This window comes from Phocoena sinus, chromosome 19 (genome assembly GCF_008692025.1).
Source record: "Phocoena sinus isolate mPhoSin1 chromosome 19, mPhoSin1.pri, whole genome shotgun sequence".
Taxonomy (NCBI): domain Eukaryota; kingdom Metazoa; phylum Chordata; class Mammalia; order Artiodactyla; family Phocoenidae; genus Phocoena; species Phocoena sinus.
In genome coordinates this window covers 45,622,182-45,642,929 of record NC_045781.1, presented here as the reverse complement: position 1 = coordinate 45,642,929, position 20,748 = coordinate 45,622,182, and the positions used below count along the sequence as shown (strand labels likewise).

At 47.3% G+C, this 20,748-nt stretch overlaps 1 protein-coding gene across 1 annotated transcript in view; it reads right to left on the bottom strand.

The window, feature by feature from the left end:
• Nucleotides 1-20,748, bottom strand: part of HYDIN (HYDIN axonemal central pair apparatus protein) — a 433,731-nt gene that overhangs the window by 17,516 nt on the left and 395,467 nt on the right. The window contains exons 67-81 of the mRNA XM_032613277.1: nucleotides 20,067-20,164; nucleotides 19,104-19,311; nucleotides 17,719-17,931; nucleotides 17,108-17,246; nucleotides 15,895-16,060; nucleotides 13,258-13,405; nucleotides 12,715-12,922; nucleotides 12,021-12,242; nucleotides 11,405-11,574; nucleotides 9,364-9,562; nucleotides 7,454-7,612; nucleotides 4,519-4,796; nucleotides 3,552-3,771; nucleotides 1,628-1,840; nucleotides 605-768 (exon numbers count right to left, since the gene is read on the bottom strand). Coding sequence (XP_032469168.1) covers nucleotides 605-768; nucleotides 1,628-1,840; nucleotides 3,552-3,771; nucleotides 4,519-4,796; nucleotides 7,454-7,612; nucleotides 9,364-9,562; nucleotides 11,405-11,574; nucleotides 12,021-12,242; nucleotides 12,715-12,922; nucleotides 13,258-13,405; nucleotides 15,895-16,060; nucleotides 17,108-17,246; nucleotides 17,719-17,931; nucleotides 19,104-19,311; nucleotides 20,067-20,164 — 2,805 coding nt within the window. The remainder of the gene's footprint in view (nucleotides 1-604; nucleotides 769-1,627; nucleotides 1,841-3,551; nucleotides 3,772-4,518; nucleotides 4,797-7,453; nucleotides 7,613-9,363; nucleotides 9,563-11,404; nucleotides 11,575-12,020; nucleotides 12,243-12,714; nucleotides 12,923-13,257; nucleotides 13,406-15,894; nucleotides 16,061-17,107; nucleotides 17,247-17,718; nucleotides 17,932-19,103; nucleotides 19,312-20,066; nucleotides 20,165-20,748) is intronic.

Below are 20,748 nucleotides of genomic sequence, written 5' to 3'. Positions count from 1 at the left end.
TGCCTGTCGGCGGTACCTCTCGTTATCCTCTCCGTCTTACTAGGGAAGAAATTGAGGCTGAGAGAAGGAAGATGACAGCTCAGTTAACAAGGCCTAGTTATTGGCAGAACTAGCATTTCAGCTTGGGTCTGGGCCTTCATCCACCATGCTGAGCAGGCAGTTCTCTTCTCCCAGCCTTTGGCTTCTTTTCCATAAAAGAAGGGGACCAGGCTGGTTGGCCTCAAGCTCCTCTAGGTCTTCTGTTCTCCTCCACTCTCACTGCAAGTACAAGATCCAAGGGACGTCCTTCTCTGGCCAGTGGCTTAGGTGATAAGACAGGGCTTTCAATAATAACAACCACAATTATCGTTTGGATAATAATAATGACAGCTAACATTTACTGAGCACTTATTTTGCGCCAGGCTCTGTTCTAGGAGATTTTCAAGTTATCGGCTGCTCACGGAGAGCGCTGAACAGGAGACTCGCTGGGGCTCAGTTAAGCAATGCCTGGCCGCAGCACAGAACTTTGACTCTTTAGCCCCCACTGTCCTCTAGGGGCCCTGACCAGGGGAGGGGCTAGGCTCGACGGTGCGAGTCCTCCCCCCCGTCTCCCCCACTCCCTCACCTCTGGGGCTTGTTCAGCCAGTTGGTTATTTGTAGGAGCTCAGTGTAGGGCGTCTTACATGGCACTTCACGGTAGATATTGGCCACGGCTTTGGGGAGCTCGGAAGTCCCATGCAGTACATACAGCCAGCCGGTCCCATCTGGGAGGGGGAAGAAGAGGGTGCCCTAAGAGAAGAAGAAATGTGGTCAGAATGACACAGAGGGTCCTTTCTTAGCTACCTCTCAGGCACGGCAGTAGCACAGGATTAGTGGAGGCTCTGCAAATAAGCATAACACCTTTGGAAAGCAGCTTGGGAATATGTTCCCGAGAGTCATAAAAATGTTCATGTGTATTTGAACCAGGGATCCCATCCCAAGGCACTTACTGAAGAAAAACCCCTACAGCAGAAAAAGTTAAATCTATACATACATGTGTATATTAGAACTACTTATATTGATGAAAATTTAGAGATAACTTAAACATCCAACAACTGGGGGATGTGAAATAAGTTATGGAACTGTCATTCAATGAAATATTAGTCAGTCGTTAAAAATGATTATCACAAAGGTTACATAGTTAAATAGAAAAATGCTCATGACATAGTGTAAAGGAAAAGTAAACAGGATGCAAAACTGAGGATGCTGTGATGGCAGCTATGGCTGTATTCGAATAAGGACTGGTAGCGAAGACGGAAGAAAACAGCTCTTTTTGGGGAGGGGAGGTGGGAGACTGTGGCTTCTTTTCCCTTTTTGATTTTTATTACAGTCACTATGATGCTATTTGTGCACTTAAACGAAGTATTAATTGCGTGATGCCTAGTTGAGGACTCCATTTTAGAACTGAGCCCCTGGTTCCAAGAGAATCCCCTAAACATGAAAATACATGGACAAAAAGGGAAGTTGTGGACTTGATAAGCTTTGGACATGATTCCCCGTGGATCCAATACCATTTGTGGGGTCCCCTCTTGTCTTACCATTCTCTCTCACACAACTCCTCCCTCCAACCATGCCAGGAAAACAGTGGGGGAGGTGGGGCTCAACCTACCTGATGTTTGCGGTTCTCCACATTCAAGGTGCGGGGCCGGTAGGTAATCTCATAGGGCTTGTTTTGCTGATGGGGCTCCAGGGTGATGAACTCGGGCCCCTCCCAGTGCTCGCCTTCAAAGATGGGGTGCAGATTCCAGGTTTGGTTGGTGTGGTTTGAAAGCATGATGGTCTGTACGTGCTTGGAGCGTACCTGGCAGGTGAAATTCACCACCTGGAAGAAAACAGGCACCTTAAGCAGGCAGTGGAATTTACAAATCTGGAGTTCAAGGAAAGGTTCAGGCCATATATATATATAGATAACTATATATCTATATCTATATCTATAGATATATAGATATCTATCTACATCTATCTATCTATATATCTATAACTACCTCTTTCTCTATATATTTGGGTGTTGTCAGTATAGCAATGTTTTTTTCAGGCCAAGAAACTGGATAAAATTATAAAGAAGTAAGTGTATTTAGGAAAAAAGAAGGAATTTCAGGACTAATTCCTGACTGGCACGTTCCAATGTTAAGAAAAATCAGAAGAGGAGACAAGAAGCAGCAGCTAATAAGGTGGGAGGAAAGCCAGGAGAGGGTGGTACCCTGGAGGCCATGTAATGAAGGAAGTGCGTGAAAGAGGAGGGGCTTGTTCAAGGTGTCAAATGCTATGACAGGTCAAGTAAGATGAGCCATGAGAACTAGCCATTGAGCTTAGCAACGTGGACAATGTCGCATTGGTGTGAAGAGAGTCAAAGAGATCACCGGTGGGACAAGAATAGAGTTTAGCAAGAGACCCACACATATATTATCAATTGGTTTCTGACCAAAGTACAAAGGCAGTTCGGTGGAGAAAGGATAATCGATTAAATAAATGCTGCTGGAACAACTGGATATCCATGTACAAAAAAAATGAATTTTGATTCATGTCTTACACTACATATAAAAATGAACTCTAAACAGACTGAGGATCTAAATTTAAAACTTGTGTCCTGAATATACAGAGAGCTCTCAAAACTCAATAGTAAGAAAACAAACAACCCCAATAAAAATAGAAGATCTGAACAGACACTTCAACAAAGAAGATATATGGATGGCAAATAAGTACCTGAGAAGATGCTTAACCTCATTAGTCACTAGGAAAATGCAAATTAAAAACCACAATGAGATATCACCACGTACCTGTTAGAATGACTAAAATTTTAAAAAACTGACCATATCAAGTATGGGCAGGGATGCGGCACAAGTGGAAATGTCAGACGTGGCTGATGGGAATGTAAAATGACACAACTACTTCGGAAAACAATTTGGTAGGTTCTTAAAAAGGTAAACATACATCTACCCTATGACCCAGCCATTCCACTCTTACGTACTTACCCAAGAAAATGAAAGCATATATTCTTGCCAAGACTTGTACATACACATTTATAGCATACTGCATGATTCCATTTATATAACATTGTTGAAACAACAGGAGATGGAGGTCAGGTGTCTATGACCATAAGAAGGGTTGCCAGGAACTATCAGGTTTCCACTTTTAGGTTTCCAGGAACAGGGCTAGCAGAGGATTAACCCAAGCCCACTTTTTAACCAGAGAGAAAGCGAAAGGTGTTCACCCCTTACTTACAGAGCTTATGACAGAATTTGATCTAGCCCGAGATTTCAATACAACCTTCCCTCAGAATGAGATGCTTGAGTTGAGAGCTGAAGGATAAATAGGAATTAACTAGATGAAGAGGGGGAAATGAATATATCAGCGGCGGGAACAGCATGTGCGAAGGCCCTGTGGTAGGAGGGAGCAGGTCTACATGTTTGATGTGGGCACCAAGGACTGTTTGAACAGGGCCACTTGTTTCTAGAAGGCCTGACTGAGTTCTCCTGTGGGGCTTGCTGGGCCCACTCTGGCCACTGGCCCATCTGTGGGCAGCACCTACTGACCTCTTTTACCGAAGGTAGTCCCACGCAGACTCCAGACAGGGTTAGGCTCAGAGGACTGCCACCCTGGATGAAGCAGAGCAAGTTTTTATGGAGGATCTCCTTGCCCACCTCAGTAGGATGGTAAGTCACTTCGAAAGAAACCTCCATGCCTGCGGTGATATAGCCCTCTTCCGGGCTGATGGAGAAATGAGGCTCAAATTTTCTGGCATCCCATTTAAACCTTTTCCAAGACAAAAGGAGACAAAGTAGTTTACTAATATCCTTGGGGAGTCCTCAATCCTGCTGAGAAAAGAGATTTTGCCTGTGCTTTTAGCTGAGAGGTTCAGACTGCTGGGCAAAGCAGAGGCAGTGGGACAAAGGCCAGGTCATTGCTGGGTGGGATCTCCAGGCTCTCCCTTGGGGCTGAGCAGGGTGGGAAGTGGCACACTGAGGGGCATGTGCGTGAACACGCTTACACGTGTACCCGAGGTCACACAGCTAGGATGTGGCCAGGCCAGGACTGGAACCCTCCTGAGACTGTGGCCATAGCTGCTCCCTGCACTGCCTCTCAGGTTTGATCAGGGGGGTGGAGATGATCCCTTCACATGAGAGTTGCCCCTATTCTTGGTGGCACTGGGATCCGATGGCCCTGTGTGGTCACCCCCTCTGTGGTCTGGCACTTGGTCCAGGTAGGACACAGAGGGTGGATGGTGCAGACCAGTGCTTCCAGTGCCAAGGCTGCCATACCACAGCCTCAGGGCACTGTTTAACTGAGGTCGGTGTGAAGGGTGCCCCCTGCAGGTGTGTGGTGCGCAGCGGGCACGGCTATGGCAGCATTCCCCAAGTAGTGCCTGGGTGGGTCCCTGCTGGCAAGTCACATAACCACTTTGAGCCTCAACTTCATCTGTGAAATGGGGACAATATCTTAACCACTTTAGAGGGTCCTGGGATAGTTAAATGGGAATCCAGGCCCAGAGGGCTCTCCTACCTCGCACCCATGTCGCCCGTGTTCAACATGAGGACGCGACGCGTGGCTTGTGTCTGACACACGACTGGTCCGAAGGGAAGATGTTTCTGGTCCAGGGAGATCTCCAGGGCCTGGCAGCAGCCGCTGAGGAGGAAGAGGGGCCGCAGGAGCCCCATGCACTCCATGCACACCTCTTCGGAGAAGGGAGGGACACGCTTCTTCGGGGCGAAGTTGACTTCCAGCTTCCGGACCTCTTTGGGCTTCAGAGTGATGTTGTGGAATGGTGTCAAGGTGATGACCTGGATAAAATGACAACGAGCCTCAGCAGCTGAGGGTGGGGTGCTCCTGAGGCTCCATTTCTGGGGGTCATGCTGCTGGGACCGTATCAGGCCAGGTGTAATATCATTCTGCCCTCTCACCAGCTGTGTCACCTGTGGTGAGTTACTGAAACTTTCCGTGATTTACTCTACGGTGAAGATCCAGACCACCCGTACAAAATGTGTGGCACGTAACAGGCATTCAATCAGTGTTAATTCTCTTTCCAACCCCTTGCAAATAACCCCGTTCTCTGGTGGAGGAAACAGTAAGAGCAAGTAGAAAAGACTCAGTGCTCCGGTGGTTTTCAAGGCGCGCTCCCTGGGCTCCCTGCATCACATTTCCCAGTGTGCTGGTTAAAAGGCAGACTCTTGGGTCCTGCCCCAGCCCAAGAGAACCAGTCTCCTTGGGAGAGCTTGGAACCTGCATTTGAGGACTCATGTGTTCTAAAGTTTGAGAACCGCTGTTGGAAGTTGAATATAAGGGGCTGCTCTTTCCCCTTGGTCCTGGTAAAAATCAAATCAAAATCAGCTTGAAGGAAGTCAAACCCTTTTCATCCTTGAGCTCCCTTTGGTACGGAGTGCTGAGCAGCCACCGGAAGTGGACTGTGGCGGGCAGGGAGGCGTGGGGGGGAGTGAGATAATGGCTGAGAATCACAGTAGGAAAGTGACCTTAGAGATTTCTCAAAACACAATGATGGAAGTGACCCCCCCCCGGGGTGACAGTGCCGGTCCAGGCCATTCTGGCAGCTTTCGTCTCACCACCTCGAGAGGCAGAACTGGTGCAGCCGAACTGTGAGGGGCCCTGACCCACTGGAATGAGGACTTTACTTTGGATTAATGAGGAAAGGGAAGCAGCAAGTTTTCCCTCTTTCTCTGGAAGGCAAAGTGGGTGATGTGGGGGTCCAGGGACGAGATGCCCACTGGGTCTCCTGCTTTGGTCGGCCTCTCACAGCCAGTGTTCCTGTATCCTGCAATCCTCAGATGGTCCACAACACTCCTACCACATTGAATCACACCTAGGATTCCAAAAGCATCAACCCCTTTGAGCCTATATAATCTTGCCTGCCAGAAACACTCTTCCTCAACCTGTCTGCCTGGGAGATACCTCTTCATCCTGTAAAACGCAGTTCAGACCTCTCTCCACTGTGAGGCCCTCCTCTGAGCAGCCCTGGTCCTGAATCACACCCTGCTTCTGCAGCTTCTAGGCTTTCCTGGGACTGTTCATGTGTCTGTGACCCCAAAAGACTGTGAACTCCACCAGACCAAAGTCTATGTCATATTCACCTTACTATGGACTGAATTGTGTCCTCCCGAGTCCATATGTGAGTAGTGTTTGGGAGGTAATTAGGTTTAGAATGAGGTCAAGAGAGTGGGACCCTAACGATGAGATTAGCGCCCTTATAAAAAGGGACACCGGAGAGCTGGGGCTTGCTGTCTCTCTGACATGTGGGGACACAGCAAGAAGGTGGTCGTCTGCAAGCCAGGAGGAGCGTCCTCACCAGAAACTGACTATGCTGGCACCCTGATGTCAGACTTCCAGCCTCCAGAACTGTAAGAAAATAAATGTCTGTTGTTTAAGCCACCCAGTCTGTGGTGTTTTGTTATGGCAGCCCAAGCTGACTAAGCCACACCTTTATATTTCCAGCACGTAGCACTGATTTACTGAGTAAATGTAAGAATGAATTGAATGAAGGAATGGATATAGTCCATCCTCAAAACGAAATACACCTGGTCCATTTTCAAAGGGCCACCCAAACACTGTGAGATGGGTAGACGGCGGCCAGGACTGTAGCTTCTCTATTTAGGGAGCTCGAGGACATGGATTTGGCAACAAGCATGCTTCTTTCACACAGCGGATTGAAGTGTAAAGAGGGACAAGCTTTCGGGGGCAGATGAGTGATGTATATCGAAACATACTCTTCCTTTTGGTCCAAGAAGCCCACTCCTACGGGTATGTATGAAGCAGAGGGTCATGGATTCACACAAAGTTTTGTTTACATGGATATCACAACGCTGCTTATAAAATAAAAAATCAGGAACACCTGAGATGAGCAGAAACAGAGGATTGGTCCGTCTGCATGATGGAGGTATAGAGGAACAAATGACATTGAACGCTTAGGAGCTATTTCAAGTTGGGAAAAGCAGGTTTCAAAACAACCTGAACATTAATATTTTATTTTAAAAATGTGTAGGAAAAACAGGGGAAAGATAGGTACCAAAATGTTAAGTGATTATTTCTGGGTATGAGATTATGGGCAAAATGTTCTGCTTTGTGATTTTCCATATTTTTCAAATTTTCTGCTGTGATGATATATGTATATTCATTAGAGCCCAGATCTTCTGAATCCATCAAGGGCACTTCTCTTTCTACATCACTGTTGCCCTCTAGAGGCATGTAGCCTCTCCAAGCCTTGGTTTCCTTACATGTAAAATGAGAATCACAGAAGCACCACCCTACACCGTTTCTGTGAAGATGACCAGAGGCAGGACAGGGAGAGCTCTCAGAACTGCCCGGCACACTGAAGGTGCACGAGAACCGTGAGGTGTCAGTGTTGCTACCGCGGCCATCCCTGTCATCGGGGCGGGGGGTGGGGGAAGGGATGGGGCATGAAGATGCCACTAGGGGCCCGAGCACCAACCTTGGGGTCCTGGAGTTCTGGAATCGAGAACAGGGCTGACAGGTCAAATGTGAGCTGGGCTTGGCTGTTGTTCATGATGGAAATCGTTTTCTTCGCCACCTGTCCAGGCAGGACAGCTCCTAACTTCACAGTCTTATTGGCTGGATTGAGGACTAAAATCTGTGGGACAAGAAAGAGAGCAGGGAAGGAGATTCATCAGTTAATGAGAAAAAGAAATACGATATGGGGACCCTGGTGAGGCAAGGCTGGTTCCTTCTCATTCTTCACATTGGATGGGCATTCGCCCACTCAACAAACATTTATGTGCTTAAAATGCCCACTAAACAACTTGTTGCACAATCACATAATTACGGCCGGGTTCAGAGATGTTAGGAAGGAAAAGCTCAGGGTACAAGGGGCTGAGCCAGCCTGGGGGTGAGGGAGGCTTCCCTGAGGAAGGCATGTTCCTACTGAGAGCTAAAGGAAGGGTGGGATCCTGTGGGTTTGCATCAGGGTGGTGTGGGGCTGGATCCCGAGGGAGGAGACAAGCTGTGGCGAAGCCCTGAGCTGGAGGGAGTGGACTGGACTCACAGCCTGTGGCTGGGAGCGAGAGGGAGACACGGGAAGACAGTTCGGAGAGGGGTCAGGCTTTCTTCTGGGAGAAGTGGGAAGCCAGTGCAGCCTGGAGCGGCCCCATCAAGTGTGTATCTTGGGAGGGTGCCCTGGCTCACTCCTCTGTGGAGATGGACTGGAAGAGGGCAGGAGAGAGAGCCTTTAGGAGTGAGAGGTGATGGTGGCAGCGGAGGTGGGAGAAGCAGGTACATTTCAAAGTCCTCATCTGACGTACTGATCAAAATGCTGACCTGGATCGGGCCAAGGTCAGGCTGGACCTTGTCCTCCGGGATGACGTGACCCACACGAATAGCACCCACTGGTCACTGTCATTTGACCAGTCACTAAACTGCATCCCTCCCCTACACGCTCTTTCTATCCTGCCCATATGTTTCCATTTTGTGTACAAAGGCAAGGGTCTCCAACCCCACCCTGTGAACTCCTGGAGGTGAGAGAACATGCTTAAGCCTCCTCTGCAGGATTTCTGCAAAGCACCTGACACAGTGGGTGCTGAATGAGTGATGAAAGAATGAACACTCGAATGAATCAATGACATCAGAAGAGACCCCATCACTGGCTCGGGTGCAGACACACCAGGTGGCCTGGTCCTGTTGCTCTCTGGCTTGATGGGAAGGCTGCCAGAACACACCCCTCCCATTTTCTCTGGTTGCTGAAATGTCCCATGCATTGCCGAGGATCTTGGAAGGTCTTCAGTTTTCCAAAACTCCCCATTAAACGCAAATACTCCTACCAGACAGACACCTTAAATGTTAACCAGACACTGGGAAGAAAGGGATTAGCAGCAGGACCGGACCAGTCCCTTCCTATTAGGAGCACCTGGTTAGAAGGAAGGCCCGCAGTCAAATAGGATCCTGGGAGTTGTGGCTGGCTGGAGAATGTCAGTCTGTGTGCTGTTAAGGAAAAATGTCCCATAACTGAAAGGTTTGTCTGCATATAGAGCTTAAAACAAGTCTTGCCTCGTAACCTGAAAACACTACATGCCCTGATGTGGGACGAAAAGGACATGCTTGGGTGCCGCATCTGATAGTCTCAAACTTCTCCAAGAAAAAGAGTGTTTCTCCAGTGATCTCCTGTGATTACTTGTATCCTTTGATACAGTAAAGTTTGGTATTGAATGAGATCTACGTGATTCACTTGGGTCTGATCTTACGATTCACCCCTTGGTGGGACTGGTTGACCCCCTGACAGAGCAGCTTGGGGGCAGGAGACTTTGAGGGGGTGGCAGGTGGGCTCAGGTGGGCAAAGAAGGGCAAGAAGGAGGGGTGCCCAGCCCGAGGATCTCCCCAACTGGCTCTTACCTTCATTTCAGTGCCTTTCCCTTTGATTTCAACTACTTGTTGTGAGAGCCCATTGATTTCAAAGGGGATGAGTTCTCGATAATTGATACTTTCTCGAGGATAAAAGATGATGGGAATCTCCAGTGTCTTTCCTGGCTTCACCACATCAACTCGGAAGTTCACCTCGAGGTGGCTGGTGTTGGTGTACAGACACTCTAAGCTGGAGAAGATCAGGAGGAAGGTGTGTAAGCTCTCGGATGCCTGACCCAGAGGGGGAGATTTTGTCCCTTGTTTCTCTGAGCTGGATCCACTGCTTGATGTCCTGCCCAGTTTTCCTGGAGTCCAAATGTAAGGGCTGGAAGGGACTTCAGCAGTGATCCAGCCTGTGGTCTCCCGGGCACCGTTGAGTTACTTCCCCCAGGTCACATCCAGAGATCCTGGCAGAGCCAGGCCTCAAATGCAAAGTCTCATGACCTTTTGCCCAGTGCTCTTTTCCCTTTCTTTATCCTCTCCTCCTTGATAATGCAGCTCATGGTTTTGTACCCTTTCATAAGAAGGGGGAGCTTCCTGAAGTAACTGGGTGGTAAAGCACAGTGGGGAGGAGTACGTGTCCAGAGTCAGACAGACAGGAGTGTGGATCCGGGTTCTATCCCTAACTAGCCATGTGACCTGAGAACAGTTTACTCAGCCCATTTGGGTCTCTGTTTCCTCCTCTGTAAAATGCGGGTAGTGATGGCTACCTCATAAAATTGCTGTGAGGATTAAATGAGATAAAGTGACTAAATCAGTCACTAGACAGGGTACAGAGGAAACATTCCATAAAGGTGAGCTATGATTATTATTGCTAATTGCTCAACTAGAAGGGACCTTCAAAGATCATGTCCACCCCCCTTCACTTGTGGGTAGGAAGCATGTAGACCTCCATTACAACCCCTCCTCATCTGCCTTCCGGGTATTTAGAGAAGGACTCTGGCTGAGGCAATAAAATAGAGCGCAATGCCTTAAGCAAAGTAAGACTCAGATCAAATCAGGCAAGGAGGAGTGTAGGTAGATAAGATTTTAAATTAGTTTAAAATTACATGACACTCTTGTAATTTAACATTCCGGAGAATCATCACCACCATCACCGCCGCAACAGTAGCAGCAGATAAAAAACCCTGAGCGTTTCCTATGTTCCGGGCACTGTTCTAAGTACTCTCTCTAAAGGAACTAATTTAATCCTTCTAATAGCCCTGTGGGGAGGTACGACTATCCCCCACTTCAGGCAAGGAGACAGAGGCACAGAGAGTTTAAAAATTTTGCCCAAGGTCACATAGCTAGGGAAGTGCTGGGATTTGAACCTAGACCTGTGCTATGTGATATGGTAGCCACTAGACACATGTGGCTCTTAAAGTTAAAATTAATTAAAATAAAATAAAATAAATGAAGTGCTGTTCTGCAGTGGCACTAGCCACATCCCAAGTGCCCCACAGCCACGTGCAGCTGTAGGCTACCGCACTGGGCAGTGCAGACATACAACAGTTCCGACACTGAAGGAAGTTCAGTTGCAGGGTACTAACCTGGAGAACTTTGAGTAAACATAGGTCTCTGGGCCAGTTTTGTTTTCTGAGGTCTGGAATAGGGCCCAGAAACCTGGACTGGAACATTCTACACAGGGATGGCACAGAGAGGCTGGATTTGAGTCAGAAGGCTCAGGCCCAGTTTAGATCTGCCATTTACTGCAAGGTCACTCGCCTGAGAAATTAACTTTTTAACTCTCCAAACCTCGGCTCCACATCTATTACACGCGGAAAATAAACGGAAGCCATCGAACCTCTTGTCACGTCATTCGGCACTGCCCTCCTCATTTCCAGAAGAGGATTTTTTTTTAGCAGAGTAGCTCATGGCTATCCAAGTATGAGTGTTAGCGGTGGGGCAAGGAGACTCAGGATTCACGCCCACCTGTGTCTGAGGCTTTCCCAGAATCCTTCCTTTTCTGTCCTGGCAGGACCCCACCTGTGTGGAGGCTGTAGGACCCACAGGAGTGGCAGAATCATCTGGAAGCTCTGGGAAGTCTGCTTACCTCATAGACGTCTCTTCCTTGTTGGAGACAACTAGGATTTGTTTGTATGGGGGCATCCCAGCTTGGTAGATGAAGCAGGTCCCAAAGTTGTAGCTGGTGAAGGAGAAATGGACGGCTGGGCTCACGGCACAGCCTGAGATGCTGCACAAAAATGTGGGACCGTGGCTGATCTGTGGGAAGGGAATGGCAGGTGGAGTGTGATTAGAAGTGAGAGGAAAGGGCCCTTATGCCCTCAGGTGAAGGAGGGAAACAGTCGAGTGCTTAAAAAAAATTCAGGTCTCAGGGCTGCATCTGCAGAGATTCTGATGAACAGTTTACATGTTTGTTTAAGGAAAGCAAGGTGGACTACTCTGCACCTGGGCCCGACGTTGGCTCTTGCTTTGCTCCCGCAGTGATGATTCAGCTTGAAGGCGGAGGGGTGTGCAGAGACTGCCAGCCCTTACCCAACGTCTGCCTCCCAGGGCCTCCTCATTAGCAGGACTCTGGCTGCCAACGTGCCTGGGAAACATGCTTGACTTCCCATCCTTCCTTGCAGCTAAGGGTGGCCATCAGACATAGCTCTCAAGACAGAATGCTGTGAATGCGTTCAGTGTCGGACAACGTTAAATGGTCTCACCTTGATTTTGAGTTCCAGGCCCTTCAAGACACATTTCTTAAATGGCTGGAAAGACAGGGAGGCCTGTGCACTCTGCCCCACATCCACACTGCCATCCATGGGTGAAAATTCCAAGTACTGCAGCAGGGACTTGGGGCCGGAGAGCTCTGCCTGGAAGCTGAAGTTGAACTTGCCGGTGTTGATAAGGCTGAATTCACACTGGACACATTCATTCAACTCCACCTGAGAGAGAACAGAGTTGAATGTTGAGTGAATGCAAACCACGGTTCCCTTCTGTGGGGTCAGGATATGCAACACGTTGGGGGAAAACACCCTGTGGGTAATAGTGATGGCAGATGATTTTCGTGAGTTGAGTATCATTAGCTCAGAGAGTAGTCAGAGAGTCCAGCAAGAGCTACTAAGTGAGAAGAGTGAGATGACAACTTAATTCTTAGATCTCACTTGGTAGCAAAACATCCTACTGTAGGTTTAAGACAAGCATTTCCCCCTTCTCTCCCATCTCTCCACCCTCTGAAAAGTAAAATAAGCTTTCACATCAGAACCATACACATTCTGGGGGTGGAGCTGCTCCTGGCATGTTTCTGTTCTCCTGGTCTCCCCGGCATTTGAAACAGAGGTTCAGCGACAATTCACTTGTACTGCTTTTCCCAGCCAGTGTGGAAACAGAGAGAGCGAGGCCCTCTCTCGTCTTTACCTCATAGAAGTTGAGAGTCGTGGTCTGGTTGGGAGTCAAGAGAGTGATGGTGCCAGTCTTGTCCTTGCACTTGACCTCTACATTCATAGAGTAGCCCTGAGCCTTGACATTTAAGGTCAGGGGGTGGGCTTTCTTTTTCACATTGCAGATCAAATTGAAGTTCACTTCTCCTTCCTGCTTCGGTGTGAAGAAAATATCAATTGGGAACCTGGTTGGGGATGAAGACAGCAGATTACGTAACTAGACCAACCTGTTAAAGAAGGTTGAATACTAAACTATTATACACTAGGAGGAAAAGGCATCCTAACTCCAAATCACGATGAATTTTGAAGATTTGCCAGGCACGGCAGGCCACTGCTTTATGGATTTGCAAACACAGTGGATAGCGAGGAAAAGAATATAAACATAAGAAAATACTGAGAACAAGAGCTTAAAGTTCTCAATGCTCTACAGTTCACTAGGAAACCGATTCTCCTGGCTGCTGGGCCTGGGACCCTGCCATGTTGGGCGAGTGCAGTCCTGGGGGCCTTCCTTTCTGTTTACCTGGACAGCGGTGGGACCCAGCCTTCCATGGGACACACGACCAGGCTGCTGCTGAAACCTTCAGAATATCGGGAGGTGTCCTGGAAGGCAAAATGGAACCTCTGCTCCTCCTTGTTGGTGATGTTCACGGTCTCCCTGGCCTCTCTGCCTGGAGGGGGAAACACTGCCCTCAGGGAGGCCTCGTGCCTGCTCCTGGCCCACCTCAGGAGGCACGAGGAAGCCTTCGTAGAAGAGGCTCCGCAGCTTCTTTCCCTTCCTCTTCCCAGCTCCTCGGCCTTTGGCCTCCTCTCTTCCTTCTTTTTGCTCTACAAGGATCCTTCCTCCCAAAGGGACTCTACCTCTTCCTTCTAGCACTTTACCCCATCAACTGCCTGTTCCTCTTAGGTGGCTGCTCTGCCTGGGTCACAGCTCTCCTGGGATCCTCCTTGTTCCTTCAGACCCAATGCCTTCCTGCTTTTGTTAATGGGGGCTGGTAGGCCCCTCAGCCCTGCCCATATCTCTGTAAACAACCCCTGCATTGGACTCTTTTGAATTAGGCTTTGGATACGTCACCAGTGTGCTGACAGGGCCCTGACTAATACATCTCCTATCACCGTTTTGCTTTTTCTTACTCTCCTTGACTACTGTAGAGCATTTATTTTTCCACATGAACTTCAGAATCATTTTTTCCAACTCCCCCCCACCCCAATCATTTTGGAACTAACGTTGCCAGATTTAGCAAATAATTTTTTAGTGTAAGTATGTCCCAAATATTGCATATTGCTTGGCATTCTGAACTACTATTCATTGTTATCTGAAATTCAGATTTAACTGTGCATCCTGTATTTTATCTGACAACCCTAGTTGGGATTTTAATTGAAACTCGATTAAATTTGCATTTAATTTTGGGAGAATTGACAAATGTTCAGATCTTGTTTGGGGGCATTTTAATAAGATTTTTTAGTTTTATTCATATAGGTCCTGTGCTTTTCTCGTTACATTTATCCTTAGCTATCATATAGGTCTTATGAATGGAATTTTTTGTTTGTTTCTAGGTGCTTACTGCTAAAAGAAAGAGAAACTATTGATTTTTGCACATGTCTTGCATCCAGCCATTCCTACATTATCTTGTTGATTCTAGTAGTTTGTTTTGCTTTTCTCTAGAGTCTCTTGAGGTTATCTATGTATGAAGTCATCAGCAACAGCATAATGAGATAATTTTGCCTCTCTTTTCCCCAATGTTTATGTCAATTATTTAATTTTCTTGTTCTATTGTATTTGCTAAAATCACTAAGAAAGTGTTCAATAATGACGGTGATAATGAACATCCTTGCCTAATTCCTGACTTTAATTGAAGTGACTTTAGTAGTTTATTACCAGATAATATCTGCCCCTTGATTTTGGTTAATCTTCTTTATTCACATTTTTCCCTCTATTCCTATTTTACTATTAGAGTTTTTGTTGAGAATGTCTGCTGAATTTTAGAAATGACTTTTCAGTATATATCAGTATGATCACCTGGTTCTTCTTTAATCTGTTGGTGTAACAATTATATTGAAAGGCACCATCATTGCATTCCTAGATTAAACCCTGTTTGTCTTATTATTCTTATGCTACATTGCTCATTTATTTGTTCAAAACCTTACTAAATGCCACAATCTCCTCCTATCTGTTTATATGTATCAGTATAAGAAATGTACGGAAGTAATACACATCACGTTGTTAACACTGGTTTCCTTTGACAGAAAGGAAAGGATGAGATAGAATGGGGGGGGAATGATTATTACATTTTTCCTTATACAACACCACGTTGATTGATGTATAAAGAATATTACTTTTATAAATAATAAAATCTAATGAATTACTAAAAAATCCTCTGACTTTAGTTGTATTTTACACACACACACACAAAACATCACATCCATGTGATAGATTCACAGTGTTATAAGGGACTTGCCAATCACTTCCTTTATGTCCTTCAAGTCTCACCTCAAATGTCACCTTCCCACTGCCCACTAGCATTCCTTATTCCCCTACCCTGCTTTATTCTTCTCTGGAACACTTATCAACATCTGACATGCTATACATTTTGCTTTGTCATGTTTTGGTAGTCTGCTTCCTGCTGCTAGAATGTAACCATCATGATGGTCGGGACTTGGGCTTTGTCCATCGCATTCCCAGCTCACAGAAGAGTGCCTGGCTCACACAAGGGCCTCGGTAATATTTGTTGAGCTGGATAAAGGTGTGAAAGGGTGTCAGAGAAATGTGATCACTTTGGCACAGAACAAGAAGCAAACAGATACAGCCATAATCTGGGGGCACATGCAAGCAGGATGGGGCTGACGTGGGGATCTGGAAATACACATAGTCAGTCCAGGCCCCAAAGGAATCTTCCAAGTAGGCTCTGTAGCAAGCCTCCTAAATTTCCTTAGGTTATTGGTGTGTGGGTTTAGAAGACACTTGATGGAAATTAGATTGAGAGGTTGAATATTTTGTGGCCTTGTGAATAGTGATAGAGGCCCTCTGACATGCTTCTGGAAGGCACCAGGAAGAGCTCCCTGCCCATGTCTGCTGCTGCAGCGCACTGCTGGGTTGGTCCCACGCCCCTCCCCCACAGGTCATGCCAATTCTAAATATAAACCAACAGGGCAGCCTTACCAATGAGGAGACAACTGAAGTTGAGATGTGACTTGTCCAGATTGATGAGAGGGTCAGTGGCTTTGCCTACCAGCAGGAAAGGGACTGTGATGTTGTGTTCGGGGATTAAGAAAGTCCAGAATGCTTCCGAGACGTCCAGATGGAAAGGTGTGAACTGGAAGATAATCTGAGAAGACAGTTTGGAGCAGAGCAGTTAGAGGCACTTCTGTGTGTTTACTCCATGCGCCCTTAGTGGCTTGCCAGCCCTGGGGTTATGCTGGCTGACATTACCAGGTCATCACTTCCTTTCTACCCTCTTTGTAAGGGCACGTAAGTTTAGCTGTACCAGCAACATCAATCTCTGTTTGCCCAGCCCACCAAGTATTTCTCGGGGGGTCTACCCCACTCACAGGCTCCGCTGGCTAGGCTACCATATTTCATGCCATGTCTCTGGATGGCATGTAAAAATGGAAAGATTCAAGGGGGAAGCTTGTAATTTGGGCTTTTCCTGAAAAGTCTGGGAGAACCAGCAATGCTGAGCCCACTGCTCTGTATGGTGACCTTCCAGAGAAGCACTGTGGCCAGCCAGCTCTGGTGCCCATCATTCCCTATCACTGTCCCCTTGGCCTGCGTCATTCATTTGTATGGTCTTCCTGAAGGCAACTGAATTCGGAATTTCCATTTCATGGATTTATTTCTGCCTCCAAGATTCTCTGTGGAATTTACAGGACATAGGGTCCACAGATCTGTTTTGGCCAGCAAGTTCGTATTTCTTTAAGTCTGTCCCTCTGCTCTAAATCACTGTGTGGACATTAGGACTAAACCATGGAACATGACTCCACTTTTCTGTTTTGCCCTTTGGCCTGACCAAGTAAAAATACATCTGTGTCCTTTTATTGCTGTCAGTCCCTTGGACAAAAATAACTCTTTACTTCTTATTCTTGTATGAGTCCTAGTAGAGTCTCCAGGCATTGGTGTCCAACTCTCCTTTCCTTGCTTTAATAATCTCAATTTTTAAAACTTCTGTTTCTCCATCGCCAACCAAGAGAGCTCGGGTTTGTCTTGTCCATGAGGACTGCCTAACACATAGAGTAGCCACTCAAGAAACACTTGTTGATGGACACACCCTTAGGCTGTTCTCTCTAACTCTATCCATGCTCTACCGCAGACCTGCTATGCAGAGGGGCATAGAATTAATAAAGTCCTGGGTCAAGGGGTCCCCATTCATACACACCTCAGCTTTCTTTTCAGGGAGGATGAGGCCCTTTTCTGTAAGGCATGTGAAGGCTGGAGGGTTCTGGAGACTTTCAATTTCTTCAGAGACCCAGCAGAAAGAGTAGGTGCTATTGGTCGGGTTCAGTATTGTAAAAGTCCTGGCCGAGGGGGGAAGAATCGATAGCAGAGAGTGAGACGGGGGCTTGAGGATTAAGAGAAACTTTTCTAGACTGTTCCCTAGCACACTTCCTTTAATGTGGGAATCAGAACTGTTCTGAGCACTTCATTACTGCAGAAACAAAAACTGCATCTCACTTGGGGATCCCAAGTGTGGCTAGAGTTCTGGACTTTGGAATAATAATGACACCAAGGGCTCTTCTGTCCCAGTGATCCTCTGTGGTCAAGGCAGTGGTCGGGGATCCTATTTTTATGTCTTCCAAGTTTTCCAGAGTGTCAAAACCAGGGAGACAGAAGACAGCTTCCTCACGGAGGCAGTTCTCTAAAGTCAAACCCCAGGATAGCAAGCGTGCTTCTACGTGTCAGTCTAGCTTGCTACTCTGAATTCCTACTCTGAGTTTTTAGAAGGACTGACGGATATGAACTCAACTAGTGCAAACCTAAATGACTCACCGGAGATACTTCCCTCCTATGCCCACGCTGGTGAACTCAATCACCCGGGTGTTTGGATCCAGAGCCCCACTACTAGGCCCTCGGAGATCTGGGTTGCGCCGATGACCGCTGATGTAGTCCGAGTCTTTCAGGTCAAAATGGCAGAAGGGCAGGGAGCTCCGCCCTTTTGCTGACAGGACTGGGCCTTGCTCTCCAGGTGGCAGGTTAGGAATCCTGAGAGGATAAGGTTATTTTGATCTATTTTTAACTTTTTAATCGATTTTTGCTTTCGTGGTTGTAAATGAATATGACACCCATCAGAATGTGAACTCCATGAGAGCAGAGGCTGGGTCTGTCTCGGTCAGCAATATAACCTCAGTGCCTTGAACAGTACATGGTACATAGTAGGTGGTCACTAATTAATTGTGGAGTGGATGGATGCATGAATGGGCTGAGTATGAGAGGCCTGAATTCTGGTTCCTTCTGTGTACCTTACTATGGCCTCAAGGTTACTTCCTTTGCCAATGGTGAGAAAACCTCCCTGCTGTAAGGTCAGCACAGAGTCTTTCCCTCTGGGCTCTTTCATAGGCATCTAGTGGGATACAAAAAAGGACTCAGACATCCTTACAAAACTACCCTGAGCTCCTTGGAGAAAGTACACTAGATGTGAGCAGACCTCGAGCCCCAGCACCAAGCTTAGGTGGCCCAGGTGTGGGAAAGGTCCCTGCAGTGTGATTGCAGGGTTTCTATAGGTCTTATTGTTCACATAGGTCTCTGCCACCCTATGCCATGGATCACAGACTTCCTCTAAGGTAGGTGTTCTCCATGGAGCTGGCTGGGGAGTGGGTACCACATCAGGGACTTTCATTGCCAGATGTTACTGGATTGACTCTCCTCTAACTGGACCTGGGCCCCATCTGTCCCTCACTTACTATGTACCAGGTCCACCTCCTCCATCGCCACCACCACCTAATGTTTATCGTACTTCTTGCGTGCCAGGCACTGTTCTAAGCTCTTCACTTGAATTAGCTCATTTAGTCTTCACAACTCTACAAGGTGGATTTCGTCATTTGCATTTTACATAGGAGGAAACTGAGTCTCAGAAAAGGTACAAGAAAGCTTTCCCAAGTTCATGCTTGCCCCAGGACTGGAACCCAGCTGGCTGCCCACCATCCTGTTGCCCAGTGGAATCCTGTACGTGGCCGGGAAGGGGAGGTGGGCTGGAGGCAGGGTCTACAAGAGGGTTGATGAGCTATACAAAAGAATGGATTCTCCTTGTCCTCCAAAGGGAAATGTGGCAATGTGGGACTGAGGAGGGGTCTGGGGCTGGAAAGAATGGTGGGCGTCGTGGGACAGAAGAGGGGCTAGGAGCTGCAGCGCTTTGTGCTGGGAGATCATCTCCTTACTGGCAGAAAAGATTGCTCTCGAAGTCTCCAACCTCCATTGGGGAGAATTTCACTTTGAGCTTCTGGGTCTTCCCCACGGGCACCATGCCTGAGACGGGCTCCACAGAGAACGGTGGCAGGGAAGCTTCGTTCCAATGGTCCATGGCACTGTCCAGGGTGCTGCCCGTGTGCAGCGTGCCCTGGCTAAGCTGGTCATTTTGGGAGAAACCTGGGGGCAGATAGAGCGCCAGTGATATTCTGCATCTGCAGTGGGAGGGCAGGTGTAGGGCAGCCCACTCACAGGCCCTAGGCACCCTCTGTGGGCTCACCTCTGCTAGCGGGTATACACTTTGGGCCCCAGGGCCCAAAGAATGGGCTCCCATCTCTCACATGAGACTCATGAAAAATACTTCCATTAATTACATCAAGTTTTCATGTTTGTTTCCTTTTGGCTCAAGGGGGTGGGTCAAGTAGATGTCTGTGGGTCATGTGCCTCAAGAATAACAGACTGTGAACATAATTTTTGGAGAATCATTGCTTTAAAGTAGGGGTTCATAATCTGGGGGCCCATGGAAAAGGGCTCATTAGGAAGGTCTGGGAGACTCCAAGTTGAAAGAGAATTAACGGGTAATTGCCCACTAAGTGTTGGGCTCTTTTTAAAGTGCAAATTGGGCATGGGTGTCTATTTTCCTGGGGAGACAGTTCATAGCTTTCATCAGTTTCTCCAAGAGTCTGTAATCTTCTAGAAGGTTAAGATCTAAAAGAAAAGATTCCTAGGGATCTGTGGGGGCCCCAGGAAGGCAGATCTCAGCTCTTGAGTTTCTCAGGCCCTTTTGGCTCTGCAGATGCCAGGAGGCCTCTGCTCTGCTTCTCCTTTGCTTCTTAGGGGGCCGTTGGAGCAGTGCTTGCTTCTCCATGAACAAGGCTCTTGTGCTAACTGGGGACCCAGTTCAAGCCCTGGGTTTTACCCGTCACCGCATTTACCTTGGTTGTCTGTCATTGCAAAGCTGACAGCCTTTGCCGTCTCTTCTGAGATCCAGCTGAATTCCAGCTGCACGTTTCCTGAATTAATCAGTTCAAACCTGCAAACAGATCAGGGAATGGAATTGAGAAACGTGCTTCAGATTTTTGTCCTGTCTGCACATCATCTGTGCTGTAAACTTTTTTAAGTCAAGTCACTTCGTTTCTTAAATATTTCTTCAAAGACAAGTTTTAAGCAATTTTATCTGAAGCCATGCATGCGATATACTTGTTATATTTCCTTCTAAAACACACACACAAATATATATATAGCTATTAAAAGTAAAAGTATGCAGATGTTTAGCACTTAAATCATCTTGCATGCTACTGGCAGCCTGTGCAATGAGCTCTCAGCCTGCATCATGGTAGTCCTGAAAAATTCCCATGAGAGAGGAAACAAACTCTATTTCACAAGACAGCACCTTCCTCGGGTGCAAATTCCAAAGCCTCTCCTTTCCTGAATCACTTTCCACCAGAAACAATGTCCTTGTGGTCAGAAACCATTTGACCCCTGCCTCAGATGCCTTCACTGGCTGAGACACATACTTGTCTCAAATTCTCAATTAGTGGAGACTTTTCTTGTCTCAAGTTTCCCTGCTCTAAGACAAGAACTGGGAGCTAGAAGCTTTTTCTGGAATCACGATTA